The sequence below is a fragment of the Hemitrygon akajei genome, chromosome 24 (genome assembly GCF_048418815.1).
Source record: "Hemitrygon akajei chromosome 24, sHemAka1.3, whole genome shotgun sequence".
Lineage (NCBI taxonomy): Eukaryota > Metazoa > Chordata > Chondrichthyes > Myliobatiformes > Dasyatidae > Hemitrygon > Hemitrygon akajei.
This window is the reverse complement of record NC_133147.1, coordinates 59,805,224-59,827,148: the sequence shown is the minus strand read 5'-3', so window position 1 is coordinate 59,827,148 and position 21,925 is coordinate 59,805,224. Positions and strand designations below refer to the sequence as shown.

The 21,925-nt window shown below is 43.3% G+C and overlaps 1 protein-coding gene across 1 annotated transcript in view; it reads right to left on the bottom strand.

Moving 5' to 3' along the window:
- Nucleotides 1-19,660, bottom strand: part of LOC140715771 (probable G-protein coupled receptor 139) — a 30,713-nt gene extending 11,053 nt beyond the window's left edge. Inside the window, exon 1 of the mRNA XM_073028143.1 lies at nucleotides 19,597-19,660. Coding sequence (XP_072884244.1) covers nucleotides 19,597-19,660 — 64 coding nt within the window. The remainder of the gene's footprint in view (nucleotides 1-19,596) is intronic.
- Between the last annotated feature and the right edge of the window lie 2,265 nt (nucleotides 19,661-21,925).

Sequence of the window (21,925 nt, the reverse complement as noted above, 5' to 3'; positions counted from 1 at the left end):
TGTCCCTTATTTTATTTCCATTTCTTTTCCCCATTCTTGCCCCTCTTATCAGTTCAAATACTTTCGAAAAATACTGTATTTGATGTGTTAACGTGGCAAAATATGCGTTTTTCCGGAGTAGCTAATGACTGAAGTTGCCATTCTCGACGAGGACGTCACTGGAACCTTGCAGGAAAGAGTCTAACATAGATAAAACAGTGGCTGATTGGCAGGAGGCAAATAGTGGGAATAAACGGAGCCTTTTCTGACTGGCTGCAGGAGACTAGTGGTGTTCCACAGTGTCTGAATTGGAACCAATTCTTCTAACGTTATATGTCAATGATTTGGATGACGGAATTGATGGCTTTGTAGCCAAGTTTTCCGATAATATCAGGGGAGCTGGAAGGGCAGGTAGTTCTGAGGATTTAGAGAGGCTGCAGAAGGACTTACAGCTTAGGAGAATGGGCAAAGAAAAGGCAGATGAAAGTGTCGGGAAGTGTATGGCCATGCACTTTGGTCGAAGAAATGGTTGACTATTTTCTAAATGGAGAGAAGATACTGAAAACTGAGATGCAGGATTTGTACAGGATTTCCTGGAGTTTACAGTTTAAGTCTGTGTCGAGGAAGGCAAATGCAATGTTAGCATTCATTTCAAGAGGTCTAGAATAGAAAAGCAAGGATGGAATTTTGAGACTTCAGAAAGCATTGGCAGTATTGTGAGTTGCTTTGAGCCCATTATCTTAGAAAGCATGTGCTGAGACTGGAGAGGATTCAAAGGAGGTTCACGAAAATGATTCCAGCAGTGAATGGTTTGTTATATGAAGAGCGTCTGAAGCCTCTGGGCTTGTATTCACTGCAAGTCGGAAGAATGAGGGGTGACCACATTGAAATCTACCGAAAGGTCAAAGGCCTTGAAAGAGTGAACGTGGAGAAGATATTTTTGTGGTGGGAGAGTCAAAGACTAGAAGACACAGCCTCAGGATAGGGTGTCCTTTTATAATGGTGATGCAGAGGAATTTCGTTAGCCAGAGGATGGTGAATCTGTGAAATTTTTAATGGTCAAGTCTTTATGTACTTTCAAAACAGAAATTGATAGATCCTTAATTGGTCAGGGCATGAAGAGTATGGGGAGGAACTGAGAGGAGCAGACTCGATTGAACTAACGGCCTAATTTTGCTGCTATATCCTCTGGTCTAACTACTGAATCAACATCTGTCTAAATAAGATTTCTCTCCAGATGTCAGTTCATGAACATGTTCAGATGATTCCCACTCAGGTGATTTACTCAAGGTGCTGACAGCAATATGTTTATTCGCAAATACCTGCAATGGCAAATTCATGGCTGTTGATATTTTGTGGAAGTTTTGAATATATCTGGCAGAATTATTAGATTATAGAAGAATATGTGAAGCAATGGCCCAATTAAATGAAATAAAAATCAAATCAGATTTAATTGTCATTCAAATCTTACCTAGAGACAGCGGAATAAGCAGCCTTTTTCTGGGATATGGTGCAGAACATTCAAATAGCAAGAAAACTTGAAAATAGTGAGTAAATGCCAAAAATGAATGTCGTATAATTCAAAAATCAAGCAAAGATATATATATTTTTTCTATATACATACATATATATATATAAGATCTGACTGACAATGTCCGGCAGTCGATTGTCCAGTCTCCCGGCAATGCGCTGAAGTGTGCAATCCAGTCTGTCATTCCACCTTTCCAGCAGGAAAGGGCAGCACCGACTGGAGAGGCCAGTCCCGAGATGAGTGAGGACACCATGGTGTAAGACTTCTGCGTCCTTCACCTGGTGTGCAGCAGTATATAAGCCCAAGGCTTGAGGCCTAGACCTCGCTACAACCGAGCCTATACAGCTCCCATGTCATCTTTCTCGCCAACAGTCAAGGGTAACAGACCCGCGGCAACTTACATTACCTGTATCGTCCAACAGAGTCTTGTGATCGCAAGTGAAATGTAGGAAATAATCTCCCATCGTTATGCTGCACCAACGTCGATGCTTCAGGAAGTAGACAGCAAGGTCTGCTCCGACAGTCTCGCAGAACCCTCCGATAACCCGACTGTCTCCTTCGGGTTTTCAGCTGGCTCCTTCTCCCAACATCATGTACGGCCATTTCAACACCTCGGCCGGCTCCTCCGGCACTAGTCCAGGAACTCCGATCAATGAGAAGTTCACTGATGGAGTAGCCCTACATTACCTAAGTTCTTGGAGTAGAATTGTCTTTGTTGCATAAAAGGAAATCTTACAAAGAAGTATGTAACATTGGTTGTACCCCATACCTCCTCGAGAGACAGTGTGTTTGCACACACCATAATCTTACCAGAAGTCTTCCATCTTTCCTGTTGGTTTTATTTTGTCCTGCCTACACTGAAGTACAATTATAAGATGGGTAAAACAAAGCAGTAAAACAACAATGATATTGCATGTGAACATATGTCATTTTGATAACTTAGTAATATTTTTTTCTTCAATTTGTCACCAAAGCAATAGGTGCATGAGCTGAACGCTATGTTCAACAAGCCAAATCAAGTCACTTCAAGTTTATTGTCATTTAACTATATGCATAAATACCAGCAAACGAGGCAACATTCTTCGGACCATGGTGTAAAGTGTAATATGTGCAAAACGCATATACCACACAATAACTTAAAAACACTACGAATTAAATCTAGAAATGAAATATGCATAGATAAACAAAATAAAGTCTATAAATTACATATTGTACGGTGCAACGCAGATTTTCCGGTGATACTTTGAATGAGTTGTGGCAGGAACTACAGAAGCTTATGGCCTGAGGAAAGAAGCTGTTTCCCATATCAGTCTAGTTTTTATTCATTGGAGTCTTCTGCCTGATGGTAGAATGTTGAAGAGGATGCTGGATGGAGGAGTGGGATCCTTGATGATGCTGAACGTTCTGCGTACACAGCGCTCCCAATAAATGTTAATGATGGATGGGGTTGAGGCCCCTATTATTCTCTAGGCTATTCCTACTATCCTTTCTAGGGACTACCTGTCTGATGCTCTGTTGCTCCTATACCTAATGGAGGTGCAGCATTTCAGGATACTCTCAACGGAGCTTCTGTAAAATTAAATTGAGATGGAGGGGGGAGTGTGTGCCTTTTTGCCCAGAGAGGAAAATTGAGGTACCTGCTGAGGTCGTCTGTGATGTGAACACCCAGGAAATTGGTGGAATTCATGGAGGAGCCGTGTCTGCGTAGACTGGGACAGTCCTTCTGACCTTCATATAGTCCACAAACATTTCCTTAAAACCAACTCGTACACTAGTTCTACGTCCCCAACAGTACAATACCTGTATAACTGATTTCAATGATATATGCATAATATATGCTGGGCGGACGAAATTTCAAAGCCAATTGGCGATATGGATTGTGATGACGTAGGTGGATTTGAAATTGATCACCTCAGAATCAAGATTAAAATGATTTGAAATTTGTTGATTTGGTGCAGCAGTGCATTTAAATACATATTTATAAAAACTATAATATAAAATATATTGAAAACCAGAAGTGAATGATGCTTACATCAATGGCAGCAGAATTTATTCATTTTTGCTTAGCAAAACAGCTAGTAACGGCAGTCATGGGATATTTCAGAGTCTTCTTCAACTCCTCTCTGAAGTTAGCCTGGGTTACCGCGTAAATGAAAGAATTCGTGCAGAAACTCAAGTTTGAAAGCATGTTACCGCTCTCTTGGCGAATGTAGCGTGGGTCCCCGAAATTGAATCCTGATATATAAGAACCGCCTTTAATTCACACGTATAGAAAACTAATGACATATGTAATCCACAGGAACAGAAAACTGGCGGAGATAGTGAAAAGTAATATCATGGATTTTTTCCGCTTTTCTGTTTCTGCATCTTCGATATTCTTCCCCTCTTTCTCACCCCGAAGTCCCCTGCGGACTCTGTTCGATACAAAAAATGTGTCTAATGGTCAGAACATTGAACAGCAGGAGAAAAGGGACGCACGGCGTTAAACGTTGGTCCAACCAATCATACGCTATCCAGAATGGTTCAGTGAGGAAACTGAGTTTATAATCACAAAACCAGGGCACGCCATCAAGTATATACAAGGGCGGATACACAAAGTAATAGGGTACATTCATAAGGGTTGCCAGAAAACAGACAATAGATATATCTACAGCTGCAGATTTCTCATTACAATATCTCCTTTTCAGCTCCAGACAACAAATAGCGACAAACAGAAGTGTCGACAAACTGTGGCGGATACAGCGCAGCCTATAACAGGAATAGGCCTCCTCACCATTGTACGCATTTAGAAAGAGTGCAGCCTCGAGACAGCAGGATATATTATCAATAATACCCTACCAGCCAGGTCATGATATCTTCTCGCTACTAGCATCTGTCAGGAGACACAGGAGCTTTAAATGCCACAGCTTCAGCTTCTTTAACTGGCATTGCCCGACAACCACCAGCCTCCTGAAGCAGCGTGGATAAATTCACTGATTTCAGCTCTGAACTGATTCTTCAATCTCTGGTCTCACTTTCAAATGTTAGTATTTGCACGACCTGTCTTAAATTGCAAATTGCCATTTATCTCTATCACCTATCAGCTTTCCACCTCTTTACTTCAGTCCTCCCCATATTCTGCTTTCATCTACTACATACCCCATGTATCTCTTATCAGCTCTCCCCACCTTCTTGTCCTTTCTTCTCATCCTTTTGTCAGTCCCGATGAAGGGTTTCAGCCCAAAATGTCGACTGGTCTGCTGAGGTCCGGCATTTTGTGTGTGTAGCGTAAATTAAATCTAGTCTGGAATTGTAGCGCTGCCATGCAGAATTCGCAAATATTATTTAAACAGGCAGGAATGTATATTATAATACGTTCCAGTATGGCACAGCTACAAACATAGAGATTACACTTGCTGTGAAGCCCCTCTGTAATAGAAATAACGACAAGCAGTATGAAAAAATAAATCGGCATTTCGAGCCTTTAAATCTGTTGCAGTATATTATCCTGAAATGAAGCTCGTACAGAACACGAACAGCAGAGATCTCGAGGGGCACATTGGTCTACCTCGATAATACACCGGCGACTTCCCGTATTCTCTCAGATCGACCATTGAGTGGAAGACATATCCCGTCACAAATTTATTGTCGGTGCTGCCCTCCAGTATTCATTAGATGGAAGACAAGTGGATTGTGTTCGTCTGCGGCGCGCTTGCGTTGGGTGACATTTAAAATATGTTTTTGTAACCATTTTTTGGGGCTATTCCAATGATATTTGCTGTGTGTGCTGTGTTCTGTGTGAGACTGCTGATACTGCATTTTGCACCTTGCATCTGGAGAGACCCGATTTAATGGCAAGGAATTTTGAGCTCGATCTTCAAGTAGAACCTAATCAATATTAGCCGCTTTGCAGATCAGAGATGGAACTTTCATTCATCACCTTTATGCGGTAAATTTATCCTGGCATCAGTGAAGCTTCCGACCCCCACTCTGGCCCAGATTCCCACAAAGGAAAAATGAGGACATGTCCTGAGTAACGACAGTCTGTGCACCGCCCTCTTTTTATTTCTACTGTGTCGATTCGTACCCGCCTTTGTAAATTTCGTGCCGTTTGTGACGCTGCATTAAGGAATGAACACCTTTCTTCAGGAGACCGTCAACAAAAATACTGCTAATTTATGCCACCATTATGCATTAAACAACACGCCGCCTGCATTGTCATCAAAGAATTGCAAATATGAATTCTTGCCAGAAGTCAGTTGAATAACACATTCAGTTGATCCTGTCTTTGGCGATTTACTGAAGGCGTTGATAGCAATGAATTTATTCACCAATATCTTCAGTAGTCGAAATTATCGTTTTCATAGGTTGTGGAAATGTTTAATTTGTCCTGTAGCATTATTAGTTTGCAGCAGAATAAATAACGTGATAGCGTGTGACATGAAGAATGTTCAGATCATTTCGTCACGCTTATCCTGAAGTATAATTAAAAAGAGTACAGTTGTCCACCTCTAAGTTACTAAAATAATAATGCTACAACAGGTTAAAATCAGTAGATTTGCCTCATGACAATATTAACTTTTTCATGAATCTGTCATCAAAGCAACAGCTACATGAACTCAACTTTGCATTCAACAATGCGATTATCTTTGGATAATGACCGTGACAAGTAGAACTTTGGGAAGAAGAGGTGTCATCTGTTGTTGAATTAACTATCAGACTCCTAAAGCAGCGCGATAAACTTCACTTACTTCTGCACTGAACTGATACCACAAACTTCAGACTGACTGCTAAGGAATCTCCAACTGATGCTCTATGAAGAATTAATTCATTAACTAATTTATTTATGTGTCCATCTTTTTATTTTTCTATTCACTTATTTACGTACGTATTTATTTGTATGTTCATTTATCTATATATCTATCTATCGATCCATCTTTCCATCTAGTAATTAATTATTTAATTATTTCAGTTGCCATTTATATGTTTATTTTTGTTGAAATATTTGACGTATTCTGTATTAGTTGCTTGACGGTCTTTGCTTGTGAGTAGGTTTAATTGATTCTGTTTTATTTCTTTGCTCCACTGTAAAAGCATTTCAATACTGTGAAGGTGTGTATTTTGCCACAGGGAAGGTGCACTCCCTGTCAATGTCCACAGTAAGATCTTGCATCACTTTCAAGAAATATTTCATGTTGACGCCGTGATTCTACTTTCCCCAAATTAAACTACATGAGTCGGTGCAGAACGTTCAGGACCCGAGATTGCTGGGTTAACTGGTGACAAGATAGTCGCACTCAAATTAGCATTGATACTGTAAGCAGACAGTGATAACTCCTACATCGGTTGTTAGGCCGCAACTGTACAATATGTGTATACATATCTCGGATATATACACGACGTATCTGCAAGCTGGCCTATGTTGAAAGCCGGTGGCGGTGTGCATTGTTTGGATGACGTCGAAAATTTTCCATCTGATGATCAGAGTCAGGTATATTATGTCGTGAATTTTAATGTTTTCCGGCAGCAGGTACTTAATAATAAAACTATAAATTACAATATGTTAAAGGGTAAAGTGAATAAAGCATATATCGCAGATAACGGAAAATATATGCTTTTATCTTTTAAAACAGCTAATAACTACACGCATGGAAGAATTCAGTATCTTGTTCAAGTCCTCTCTGAATTTGCTTCTCTAGTCCAGAGCCCTTTTCACCAGCTTTCTTCTGTTGTAAGCCCTACATGGATCAGGTTTCCTAGCAGAAGCGTCACGTTTAGTTGAAACTTTATCAGATATCCGTCAAATCAACTCAGCTCAAATGTTTTCAACGTCATTCCTCAAAAGCACTATCTCTGTGGCATCAGGGGCCATTTTAGCAGCACAGACTATCAGTGAAAATACTACTCAGCTTTTGGAAAATGTTCCACTTCGCAATCATGTTTTCTTCCTCTCTAACTTCTCCAAGTAACTTGGTAAAAGATGGAGGAGGACGCATCTTGTGGATTATTGAAATACGCAGAGCAGTTATCTGATGTTACAGCGTGTCCTTCACAACTTATCCATCCTCCAGCAATTTCTCTCAGACAGTTAAGTGTCCCCTTTATGGCGTAAACAGTGCAGCAATTTCTCCAACCTGAAAAGATAGGCAGATAGCTTCTCTTCTTTCTCCTGAAATGGGTGGCTAAGTGCCTTTATAAGATCAGCTGAACTTGCAGTAGTGCCAAAACCATCTTCCACTGCTTGTAAGTAACTAGCTGATATGTCCAATGGATGGTCTGCCTTTAGGACCCTCACTGTATCAGCTACTAGACATTTTAAACCCTTTTCATATTATCTGAGCACTGCCAATCATCCAGTAACCAAGATGTTCTCTTTCCCATCAGGTGTGGGCTTGACTCTAGAGAATACTCTCAGCCGACGATAAATTTGACTCACTGCAGGTACACTTTCGGCAATTACCAACCTGTGATGTAATTGTTGAAACCAGCTCAGAATTTAAATCAATCCCTAAAGGACCATTAGAACTTTCAGGTCAGGCAATTCGTTCCTCACTTTGCTGAAAAAGAGAACTACTTGTCTCTAAGTTCTTCACCCTCAGCTGCATAAAATACGTCCTTAAAAATATGAACTGCCCATGGCCCCACCTCTCCAAGCTCTCTTATCTTATCAGACACTGTGAATTTAGTTAAATCACTGATAGCTTTGTGTGAAGAGAAAGTATTCCGAAGTATGATGCTGGGCTTCGTGTGCTTGCATTATACTGAGATATTGAAAAAACTATCTGTTTTTTCTTGCTGGGGGCTGAAGTTGACATAATAGAGGTATATAAAATTGTTAGGCTGGGTATCTTGCTTATCTATTTCATTTCCTACCACTGTCGAAAATTAGGGAGCATAGTTAAAGGTGTCAGGGAGGAATTCAAAGTGTATGTGAGGGCTAGATATTTCACATGAAGAATAGCTAGGATCTGGAATGAGGTACAATAAGAGTAGGTGGAAGCAGGAACACACATCTTCTCTCTGTTCAACAATGCTATCCTAAACCCTACCAGTCACGTATGTATTCTGGCCTGCTTCAGTTTCCAGTTTCGAGAGGACTGGGATATAGAAGCAAGGACGTAATGCTGAGGCATTGTAAGGCATTGGTCAGACCACACTTGAAGTATTGTGAGCAGATTTGGGCCTGTTATCTAAGAACGGATATGCTGGCTTTGAAGCGGTTGCAGAAGAAGTTTCCAGGAATGATCCAGAGAATGAAAGGATTAATGTATAAGGAGCACTTGATGACTCTGGGCTTGTATTCTCTGGAGTTTAGAAGAATGAAAGTGGATCACAGTGAAACCTATCAAATATTGAAAGTCCTTGATAGAGTAGATATGGAGAGGATGTTTCTAATAGTGGGGGAGTCTAGGAACAGAGGGCATAGTCTCAGAATACGAGGTTGTCCCTTTAGAAGAGAGATGGTTTGGAATTTATTTGGCCAGAGGGAGGCAAATCTATGGAATTCGTCTCCAGAGATTGCTGAGCAGAGCAAGTTACTGGGTATATTTGAAATGGAGGTTGTATAGGTTCTTGATTAGGAAGAATGTTAAAGCTTATGTTGAGAAGGCAGGGCAATGGGACACAAGCACATAGTAATTGGAGCAGACTCAATGGCCTAATTTTATTCTCATGTCTGATGGTCTTATAAAAACAATTGTCCCAGCATAGATCCCTGCTTCATACAGCTAATCACAGGCCTCGTAATCAGTGAGATAACCAACTAATATACTCTCTTGCTTCTCCTAAGCCAAAGTTGACTACAGTTGTCTATTTTATCCTGAGCTAACTTTCTGGACTAGCCCACCATGTAGCAGTTTGTAAAAGGCCATGCTAAAGTCCATGTAGAATTTGTCCACGACATTCCTTTTATTGAAACATCTTAAAAACTCAAGATGGTTGGACATAACTCCCCCCATCCTCCGAATGGCTTCTCTCATAAGTGTTTTCCTGAATCTTTTATATTCCTGAAATGTCTCATTTGATGCTAACTCTCTATGCTCTTCTTTACCAGGTTCTTAATATTACTACACAACTAATGACTCTTATAACTAAAACCTTTCACCATCTTAGAATCTTAACCAGAAGACCATCTCTATCCTTAGCTATAATTAACTGTAATGGAATAATGATCACTACGTCTAACATTTTCCACTACACTCACTTTGGTCACCCACTCGTTCTCATTCCCCAATAGGAGCAGCAGTAACATGCTATCTGTAGTTGTTCCCACTACATACTAAGTAAGGAAATTTCCCTCAAAACAAAAATGTTTGTTGAAAACATGTTGTAAGTTAAAATCACCTACCATCAGAAATGTATACATCTTGCAAATGTTTGCAATTTCTCTGCAAATTTGTTCCTTTAATCCTATATACTAATGATAAGTCTGTAATACCATTAATGTGATCATCCTTTTTAATTCCACTGTTCCACCCAAATTGTCTCATGAGACAAACAGCTTATGTTTACTGTCATGAGATATTCCATGATGACTAATGCCTCCCCTCCCAATTTAATGAACCTCTATACCATGTCTAAAACAATATATCCAGAGAACATTGATAAACTGCACTACCTTTCTATTTCATGCCTCACTAGCAAGTGGTATGAATGACAATCCTGAGATCACCAGTTTGTGACATGAGCCCGACAGTCCTGTGCACCTGTATTTGTTAATAGTGGTGTCATCTGGAGTCAGTAAGCCTTTGTGCTTTCTGTTTAATCTTGCCAAATTTATTTTGACTAGCATGGGTTTTCCATGTAGGTGCTGTGATTATTTAAAATGAAATCCCAATTAGGTCTTATTGCGGGGTCCTTGTGTTTAAAGATTGTTTCCTGTTGCGATCTCGCTCTGTCAAGCCACCGACATCCTTTTGGAATTCCAGTGATTAATTTCTTGCTTCCGTCTCTACATGGGAGCCTATGTCTTTTCTCCACAACTGGTTTCAAACTCACACCATAACAGCTTGGAGCTGCTGAATTTTTAAGACCATAAACGTAGGAACAGGATTAGGTCATTTGCCCATCAAGCTTGCTCCACAATCCATCACAGATGATTATTATTCCTGCCTCCCACCTCACGCCCGTAAACGTTGCCACCCTTAATAATCTAGAACCTTTCAAACTCCACTTCAACATACCTAAAAATTTGGCCCTCACACCTGTCTTTGCAATGTATTGTGCAGATTCATCACCCTCTGGCTAAACCAATTTCCTCCTCATCTCTGTTCTAAAGGGATGCCCTTGCATGTTGAGGCTCTGATCTCTGGTCCTGTTGTCCCCACTAAAAGAAACATGCTCTTCAGGTCCACTTTATCTAGCCCTGTCAATATTCGGTAAACATCGGTGATATCTCCTACTCACTCTTCTAAAATTCCACTGAGTAGGGACCACAGACACCAAACGTTCCCCTTAAGTTAATACTTTTCATTCCCAGGATAAGTTTTGTGAACATCCTCTGCACCCTCTCCGATGACAGCACATACTTTCTTATTCAGGAGATTCTGCATTGTTGTTTGTTGGGGAAAACATATCTTAAAAATGTAAGAATTTTTTATTAAGTAAGTGACAAATTCGATTGCTGGACAAGGCAGCAAATTTAGAATACAAGGCTTGTAACAGTGGCACAGTCACAACATGCATTGGGAATCAAACAGATTTCAGGGACTTGGTAAGCCGAATGGCCTGTTTAGGTGCTGTACAACTCTATGCCATCAAACGCACTCTTCCTATATAAACAACATCATTCAAACTTGCTCTGTATGAAATTATCAGCTGGTGTTTGCTAAATATAGACATGCTAAGATTAGATTAGAACTAGTGTAGATGAATCACTTCTATCACGTAAATGCAATATTTATGAATTTTCCTACTTTTCCCCTCGCCACTTTCCCCACAGCCTCTCCTCACACCCCTGTCCCCTGAACAGCCTGTCCCCTTCCGCCTCAACCAACGGTCGGAAATGTTTCTCTTTCCTCTTCTGTACCGTTAGCTCCAGAGGTCCCGCGATTTCCGTGCCCTTCATCAGCTGCGTGCTGTCATTTGTCAAGATGACCCGCAAGCATGGTGCCAGAAGACCCCTGTATTTAATGTATGTGCAAATGTTCCACATTGTAATAATTTTCCCGAATGTATACCTGGACTTCATGTTAAGGAAGGTTACCGCCACTTAAGACGTAACGGAATGATTTCGACCCTAAGTGACTTGCATGAAATTATGTTCACTGCTATGTCGAAGACAGTTTAATTACCTGTACTGTATATGTTTTGTGCAAATGTCCTTACACTGTGTAAAGTACCGTCTGTCGGAACTATATTATTTCCTCTTTAAAGATATTCACTGTCGTGTGCAGATTGTATTTATTCAGTCGGGTTGGGGTGGTGGTGGGGGAGGTATTCTTCCCTGTGTATCTTCACCTCGATGATTTCTGAAGAATTATTATGGCTGGCTGAACGCTTACCCATTTATGGAAAGTTGGCGCTGCAGGGATGGTTTGGTGGGAATGCGGAGGTGTGAATCAGATGCAAGTTTGTAGCTGGCGTCAGATGTACCGATGTAAAATGACGATGAATTACTGGTCTTCCTTTGGATTTTGAAAGTTTCGAGTGATGAATGGATCTGCTATCAAATCCACATGGGGACGACAATATGGTGAAGTGTTTCCGTGCGGAATTCATTATCAGAAGTAATAACCTGATAAGGCTGCTTTCACCTACGTGCTGGTTACGGGCCCTACCATCGTCGCTGTTTATCTCTGGTATAAATATTGTTGAGAATTAGCACATTGTTGTTGCGTGAATGAAATCACCAGAGAAAAATAATGGTAGACACGAGCAGCTTCTTTATTCGAACAAACAAGATACAAAAGGCATCAAATGGATACGCTTGCAGTCGAAAGGTCTGGCTGGCCCAACGTGGGGTTCGATATTTATGAGCTAAACATCAAAGACAGTTACATACTTACAATGCTTTCTTTGAAACTGCACACAAACTTCACACCTCCCGACTCGCACCCGCGCCAGACATCGAAAGGAATTGTAATTAGCATCGACTGGTGTGGGATTCACGGCTTTTAGGAACTCATTGTTCAGAAATGCACTCCAATTTAAAACCGAATTTATACTCAGATATAAAGACTAATTGCCGAAGTCTTTTGCTAAGTGTAAATGTGGTAAACCCAAAGATCACCGTAACTCTGTTATGGGCAGATTTCTTCCCCGACACAAAAATCTGCTTCTGCTGCGTTGACACACAAATGCCAAGATCCTTGGTATTGTTCTGGACATTGCCTTGGTGCTGTTTCTGGCTGAAGAGTGGCGGACACATATCACCTAACACACACACACACACACACACACACACACACACACACACACACACACACACACACACACACACACACACACACACACACACACACACACACACACACACACACACACACACACACACATCACTCTCTTCTTTCCTGGAGTGGTTTAAACCTTTCACACACCATTGTCATAAACACACAAACAGACGCGCACTTAAGCACCGATATACACACCCATACACACGCATCGTGCAAGTATTGAATTATTTGCAATTCTGTCTGTGCACACTATTCTTCCACATTCAATCCGTTTCACAAAACAACTATACCGGGTCTGAACTCTGTTAAAGTCACAGAGAGAGGGCAGAGGACATTTTTTAACGGCCATAGGTCCGTGCTGACAAAGCAATAGACACTTGAGATAGAATGCTGGAGAATTACTGGGACATAAAAGAATTAGTGTCTCGACCCGGTGCAGGGCAAATGCAATGTAATGTACGAGGGTCAATGTACAAAATGCAAGGACGGTCTTATTGCCATATAAAAATAATGAAATACAGAACTGAATGCAGAACTGGCTTGCCCACAGAACGGAAAGAGTGGTTGCAGACGGGTCATATTCTGCATGGAGGTCGGTGCCCAGTGGTGTGACTCAGGGATCTGTTCAGGGACCCTTCCTCATCGTGATCTTTATAAATGACCTGGATGAGGAAGTGGATGGATGGATTAGTAAGTTTGCTGATGACGCAAAGGTTGGAGTTGCTGTGGATAGTATGGAGGGTTGTCAGAGGGTAGATCAGGATATTGATAGGATGCAAAACCGGGCTGAGAAGTGGCAGATGGAGTTCAACACAGATAAGTGTGAAATGGTTCAGTTTGGTAGGCCAAATATGATTGCAGAATATAGTATTAATGGTACGAATCTTGGCAGTATGGAGGATCAGAGGGATCTTGGGGTCCGAGTCCATAGTACGCTCAAAGCAATTGCGCATGTGGACTCTGTGGTTAAGAAGGCATACAGTTTATTGACCTTCATTAACCGTGGAATTGAATTTAAAAACCGAGAGGTAATTTCGAAGTTATATAGGACACTGGTCAGACTCCACTTGGCGTACTGTGACGTCTTGGAGTACTTGGACTACTTGGGACCTGTTTGGGGCAGGTATGACGTGTACAAAAAGGACGGGTTGCACTTGAATCCTAGGGGGACGAATATCGTGGCCGGGAGGTATGCTAGGTCTACTGGGGAGACTTTAAACTAGAATGGTTGGGGGATGGGAATCAATTAGAAGAGTCTAAGGGAGAGGAGGTTAGTTCAGAAATAGAGAAAGCTAGTGTACAATGTCTTGTGTATGTTACTCAAAATGGGGTCTATGGTTTGTTACGAGTAGGAATGCTTCTTTGTCTGATAAATGTTTCTCTCGCCGTTGTTTCACTTTAGAATGGCTGATATGGTAATTGTATTCATTTGTTAATCAATGGGGAATGTTATTGTGTTTTGTGAGGCTGGGAACTTGGGGGAGGGTTTGCGCGGGCTGGGAGTGTGAAGGCAGTCGGGAGGGAAAGCCGACGAAGGTGGACGTGCGCTCGGAAGACCACCGGGGAGTCCGAGGTGGAAGACGTTGAAGTCGGAGGCAAGCGACGAGGGGTCGAATCGTTCGCTGGTTGAGCTCCAACGAGTGCACTACCCTGACTGAACTTTGATAAGTTGGCGCCTTTTGTTTTTTTCCTTGTGTGTATATATATATATATATATATATTATATTGCCTAATACTCTTTTAATTTTAGTAAACTCTTTAAAGTGTATTTCATAACGGTATTTGTTGTGGGTTTGATACTGTCGGCGGGAGCGAGGCATAAACTCGATTCTCACAGCACCTGCGTGTACGGGAGGCGGGATTGGTGTGTGGCTGGATCTCCTTTTCCCCTAGACATATACCAGCCTTTTTGGGTAAGTGTTACACTAGTAGCCGGTGTGTGAGGGAGGATAGGCAGGTGATAGAGAAGGGGGAGCGCTCTGACCGAAGATGTAGGAATGAAGGAAGAAACAGATAATAAATTTGATTGCATCGTTAGGGATAAACAGAAAGGAAGAGGTACAGAGTTTGTTAAATGAATCTATTTTAATGTTGGGAGCATTGTAAGAAAGGTGGATGAGCTTCGAGCATGGATTGATACCTGGAAATATGTTGTTGTAGCTGTTAGAGAAGCATGGTTGCAGGAGTGGTTTGATTGGCAAATAAATATTCCTGGAATTTCGTTGCTTCACGTGTGATAGAATTGGAGGGGCAAGAGGAGGAATTGTTGCATTGCTTGTCCGAGAAAATGTTACAGCGGTACTTTGGCAGGATAGATTACAGAGCTCATCTCTGGAGCCAATTTGGGTGGAATTGAGGAATAGGAAAGGTGTAGTTACACTTATAGGGTATATTATCGACCAGCTAATGGGGAGCGAGAATTGGAGGAGCATATTTGTAAGGAGACAGCAGATATTTGTAGTAAGCACAAAGTTGTCGTTGTGGGAGATTTTAATTTTCCATACATAATGACTTCTGCAACTGGCCTTTGGTAAGTTTTTACATCACCTTGGTCAGAAGTTATCAACTCAACCTTCCTGACATGTCCATCCCTAGCAGGGAATGTGGCAGTGATTCTGGCCATTAGCCAGCAGTTGCGGGCGATCTGCTTGTCCCTGAGCAGGACAAAATCTCCAACTTGGAGATTCCTGCGAGGTTCTGTCCACTTTTGTCTATGTTGCAACAAAGGTAGATATTCATGTCTCCAATGAGACCAGAACTGATTTGCGAGAGCCTGAACCTGTCTCCATTGGTTTGTGTACAAATCCTTATCTGAGAAGTCCCCAGGTGGAGGGGGAGCTCATGTCTTCTGCGTAAGGAACATTCATGGCGAGAGTATGAACAGGATTTCCGGGTCAGAAGAGACAGGTAGGAGTGGTCGTGCATTTATAATGGCTGTGACCTCTGCCATTAATGTGCACAGTACTTCGTGGGTGAGTTGGATGTGTTGCTGCAGAAAGATTGAATCAAGGATCCTTCTGGTGATACCAATCATCCGCTCCCATGAGCCTCCCATGTGAGAGGCGTCTGGTGTGTTGAACTCCCAGTTGCATCCCTGCTCACTGAGGTACCTTTGCACCGTCTTGTCCATCCCGAGCTCCTTGGACGCTCCAACAAAGTTCGTGCCGCAATCAGACCTTAACTGTTTTGCAGGGCCTCTTAGTGCAAAGAAGCGCCTGAGAGCGTTAATGCAGCTGGGTGTAACCAAAGATTCGATGACTTCAATGTGTACCGCTCTCGAACTCATGCAGCTGAACATGATGGCCCACCGTTTGCTATCTGCTTGTCTTCCTCTTGTGCGTCTAGTGGTGATAGTCCACGGACCAAATACATCGAGCCCCACATACGTAAAAGGAGGGCAGGCTTCAAGGTGTTTTGGTGGGAGGTCCGCCATACGTTGAGCTTCCATCTTCCCTCGCAGTTTCCTGCAGGTTGCACATTTGTGGAGTATTCAATTAACCGGCCTCCAATGCAAATGAGATCATTCTTCAGTATCGAGTTGGGTTTCCTCAAAGGGCTGTCTTTTGGTATTGGTTTATTAATTTGGGGGGCTGAAAGCTCCTGTGAAAAAGCTGCTCTTTGAGTTGCTTTAAGGATGACATCCTTTGCCTGGGCCAGTTCGTTGGCAGTGTACCTACGTGGGATATGAAGCTGTTTTAGATCTTGAAGTGAATCTCTCCAAGCCTCCCATCTGGTTAGCTTGTCTTCTGGTAGGGGAGTATCCCAGTCGGAGACTTAGAGGTAAGTTCTCTGAGGAGGACTCTTCCTTGGATCGTAACTGGCGCCAGGAGACCCAAGGGATCAAAAACTGTTGACACTGGAGAGAACTCCACGGCGGGTGAATGGCTTGTTCACGGTCGGCACGGAGAACGTGAATGTGTCAGTTGTAATCTCCCAAAGGAGGTCCAAACACCTTTGTGTGGGTATGGTTTCTCCATCTAGATCTCGGTCTTTGATTTCCGGAGCACAGTCATCGTGTGGGAAGGCTTCCATTACTGCCTCGCAGTTTGATGCGAACTTTTGCAAGCGGAGTTTTAACTCAGCGAGTGAGGCTTGTGTACTTCGGAGCAGATCGATTGCTTCGTCTTCTTTCTGTAGCGATATAAAGCCATCATCGACAGAGAAGTGCCTTTCTACAAACTTAACGGTGTCATCGCCGTGCTCCTATGCGCCCTCTCTGATGACTCTTCGCAGCCCATAGATGGCCACGGCTGGTGATGGACTATTGCCGAAAATGAGGACTTTCATCCGGTATTCAAAAACTTCCTTGTTAATGTTATTGTCCTTGTGCCATAAGAAACGGAGAAAATTGCGATGGTCTTCCTGTACTAAGAAGCAATGGAACATCTGCTGGATGTCCGCTAAGATTGCGACCTTCTCCTTCCGGAAGCGCAGCAGAACCCCGAGAAGGGTATTGTTGAGGTGGGGGCCTGCAAGCAGCACGTCATTAAGGGAGATAGCAGCGCACTGAGCACTGGAGTCGAAGACCACCCTGATCTGATTGGGATTTTGTGGGTGGTAAATCCCAAACGTTGGGAGGTACCAGCACTCCTCACCTTCTCTCATTGGCGGTGCTACTTCAGCATGTCCGTTAGCGAAGATCTTCTCCATGAATGCTACGTATTGTTGCTGCATCTCAGGTTTCGTTTTCAGGGTTTTTTGCAAAGACGTGAACCGCTTGACTGCCCGCTCTTTGCTGTTTGGCAAGCGCCGGCGTGGTTCTCTGAAAGGTAGGGGGCGAACCAGTTATTTGCTTCTTCTCTGGAGACCTTGGTGTCCATTATTTTAAGAAGATGGCGTCTTGTGCTGATGGAGCAAGTTTATTATCAAGCTCAGTTTGAGCGAACACAAACTGTCCCAGTGTCCTGTCAGTTACTTTAGTACACTTGTTAAAGCCCTGTCGTGCTTCCTTGATATACATATAGCTTGTGCAGTGTTTAAAATTGAACGGCGGCCACTCTCCAGCACATTGGTCTTGAGTGTGTTAACTGTCGGTTTGTGTACATTGCCAAGGCACACCTCTCCTATCACCACCCAGCCCAGATCCAGGCGTTGGGCAAAGGGGGCGTTGTGTGGTCCATTGACCTGCTGCCTGACCTGGTGCACCTGGAGAACGTCTCTTCCAAGTAGCAAGAGTATTTCTGCTTTTGGGTCTAGTTCTGGGATGTGTTTGTCGATGCGGTGGAGATGCGGCTGGTGTCGAACAGCGATTGGCGCCGGGATCTCGGTGCGGTTATTCAAAATTTCATTGCACCTAAGAGTGGAGGGAGACAGATGACAACTTTACCATCCATCGACTAAAGCTGGAAGCCTTCTGCCTTCCTCCCATATCTTTCTACGCTGCCTGAGCAAGTTGTAAGGTAGTATGGGAGCTGATTAGTCTCGACACTGAACAGGTCAAAGAACTCTGGTCTGACTAGTGAGCGATTGCTGTGGTCATCCAGAATTACATAGTCTTTGATGGCCTTGTATTTGGCTCCCTTAGGGTACACCTGAGTGAGGCAGATCTTTGAACAAGAAGGGCTTGACTGACCTTGACCGCAAACTTCTGTGCAGCTCGAGCTGACAATAGTTATCTTGCAGTGATCCTCTCCCTCCCCGCCGACCACTTGTGAGGGTGAAGGAGCTTTGTCAGGTTGCGGGTACGGGCCGGAGTGCATGGACCCATCGTGATTAGTGCTATTACATTCCGAGCACCTCACGGGGATCGTACACTCTCTAGCGAGCTGAGAGGTAGAGGAACAGCATTTAAAACATTTTTTTTCTCCTTGAGGAGGGCCATCCTCTCCTTGAAGGGTTTTTTCCTAAACTTTCTGCATTTTACGAGGGGGTGGGGTTTGTTGTGCAATGGACATTCCTTGCTAGAGTCATTGTTAGTTGTAGAGACTTCAGTTTTACGTACTGAGACAGGTTTATTGATGTCAAAATTATTCGAAGTGGATTTGACTGGCTTGGTGTGAATTGTACTGCTACCTTGACTCATAAAGCTAGGGTCGTTTCGATTCTTCGCCTCCTTGCACACAAACCTAGTGAAATCCTCAAAGGGAGGAAATTGACCATCATTCTTTTCCTTGTACTCTGAGCCAACAGACACCCACCTTTCCTGCAGCCCAAATGGAAGTTTGTCTACGATTGGTCTAATTCCGTATGAAGTACCTAAATATGACAGGCCAGTGAAATAGCCGTCTTCTTTAGCAGCTTCAATCTCCATGAGCTCTCTTAGGTTAGTGTGGTCCTTGGCTGACACGTTAGGAAAATTTTCCAAACGTGGAAATAGTGCCATTTCAATAATTTCAGGGGCCGCATAGCACTCCCGAAGTCTCTCCCATGCTTTGCGTAAGTCCAGCTTGGCGTTGTTGATGTGCACTGAACGTATGCGGCTCACCTGTTCGCATGATTCTTTTCCGAGCCATTTCGTCATAAGATCCAACTCTTGGGTAGCTCCGAGCTGGACTCCGTGGATAGCGTTGGCGAATGAGAAGTACCATTCACGGTAATTTTCAGGCTTATCGTCAAACTGGTATAGGCCTGAAGTGACGAGATCTCGTCGTGCCAATTACTGTGCCATGGGTACTGCCGCAGCCGGGCGGGGGTTCTGCTGCTTCCTACCCGTTTCCTCCGTCGGGCAGGTCCGGCCGGACTGCCACTTCCCGGCGGGCCCTTCCTATCCGTTACCTGCGTCGGGCTGAGCCGGCCAGATTGCCGCTGGCCGGCGATGGTTTCTGCCCTTTCCACCCATTGCTCCCTAAGGGTTGTACTCCGCACCTGCCCAGTTGTCCGCGACTGGCCCAGGCCTCCGTGTTTTCCGCGTGGGAGGCGGCCCTGCCCGGGATCCATGCGGCCCGCCATGAGGAGTCCTCCTGCCTGCCACGTCTGAACTCTGGGATGCTCCTGCCTGCCTCGTCTGAACTCTGGGATCCCCCTGCCTGCCTCGTCTGAACTCTGGGATCCTCCTGCCTGCCTCGTCCGAACTACCAGCCACACCTGCCTTACTGCTTACATGCCATGGCAACCCCATCCTGTCCTACCCCTAGTACATCAGTGTCTGCGTCCTTCATTTGGGTCCAATCCTGTCCCCGTTCCTGACAATCAGTCCAGTTTTTATTCATTGAAGTTTCCTGCCTGATGGTAGAATGTTAAGGAGGATGCGGGATGGAACAGTGGAATGCTTGATAATACTGAGCGTTCTGCGTGTACAGTGCTCCCAATAAATGTCAATGATGGTTGGGGGTGAGACCGCTATTATCCTCTAGGCAATTCCTACTATCCTTTTTAGGGACTTCCCGTCTGATGCTCTGTTGCTCCTATACCTAATGGACATGCAGCTTTTCAGGATACTCTCAATGGAGCTTCTGTAAAATTCAAAGGAGATGGAGGAGGAGTGTGTGCCTTTTTATTCAGAGAGGTAAATTGAGGGCCCTGTTGAGATCATCTGTGATTTGAACACCCAGGAAACTGGCGCAGTTCATGGAGGAGCCGTGTCTACGAAGACTGGGACAGTCCTTCTGACCTTCCTAAAGTCCACAAACATTTCCTTAAAACCAACTCGTACACTGTTTCTACGTCCCAACTGTACAATACATGTATACCAGATTTGAATGATACATGTTTAATATATGCAGGTCGGCCGAAATGTGAAAGCCAATTGGCGATAAGGATTGCGAGGATGAAGTGGGTGGTTTGGAAATTGATCACTTCAGAATCAGGATTAAAATGTCTGGGAATTTCTTGATTTCGTGCAGCAGTGCATCAAAATACGTATTTATAAAAACTATAATTTCAAATATATTGAGAAACAAAAGTGAATGACGGAAACATCAAAGGTAGCAGAATTTATTCAGTTTTGTTTAGTAAAACAGCTAGTAACTGCAGTCATGGGACACTTCAGTGTCTTCTTCAACTCCTTTCTGAAGTTAGCCTGAGTTACCGCGTAAATGAAAGAATTCGTGCAGAAACTCAGGTTAGAAAGCATGTTATCGCTCTCTTGCAGAATGTAGCGTGGGTTCCCGAAATCGAATCCTGATATATAAAAACCGTCTTTAATCTTCACATATAAACAATTAATGACATATGTAATCCACAGGAACAGAAAACTGGCGGAGATAGTGAAAAGTAATATCATGGATTTTTTTCGCTTTTCCGTTTCTGCATCTTCGAGATTCTTCCCCTCTTTCTCACCCCGAAGTCCTCTGCGGACTCTGTTCAATAACAGAATATGTCTAATGGTCAGAACATTGAACAGCAGGATCAGAAGCAAAGGGATGCACGGCGTTAGAAGTTTGTCCAACCAATCATACGCTATCCAGACTGGTTCAGCGTAGAAACTTAGTTTATAATCACAAAACCAGGGCACGCCATCTAGTATATACAAGGGCTGATACACAAAGCAATAGGGTACATTCTTCACCGTTGACAGAAAACAGACAACAGATATAACGACAGCAGCAGATATCTCATTGCAATATCTTCTTTTCAGCTCCAGACAACAAATAGCGACAAACCGGTCGAACGTGAAAGTGACCGTCAACCACACCGAGCAATCCCTGCTGAAATAAATCAGCGCCGTGCTGAGACTACAGGCGGGAGTGATGGAGAGCAAACTGTTCACGAAAAAGACACCAGTGATTCGATTCAGTATCACGGCAGTGACAATGACCAGCAGATCCGTCACCGCCATTGCCACCAGGTAATAAGTGACGCATTTGGAGAGACCGCATCTTCCCCGTGACAGGACCACAACTGCTACCAAGCTCGCTGTTCAGGGAACAATAAAACGGTTCGAGATTGAATGTTTGAAGTCTCAGTACAGATGGGAATTCATGAGATGACCTTATAAATGACGCTATAAGGGTAAAAATAAAATTCACTCGAGTGATTCCTAAAATTGCAGCACGGTATAATCTAGGATTGGGACGACTGGGCCCATGGAAGAATATTTGATTTTGAGCTCTGTATCCTCGATTACGAGAAATGGAAGGAAGGGTTTATCCTTAAAAGTTCAGTG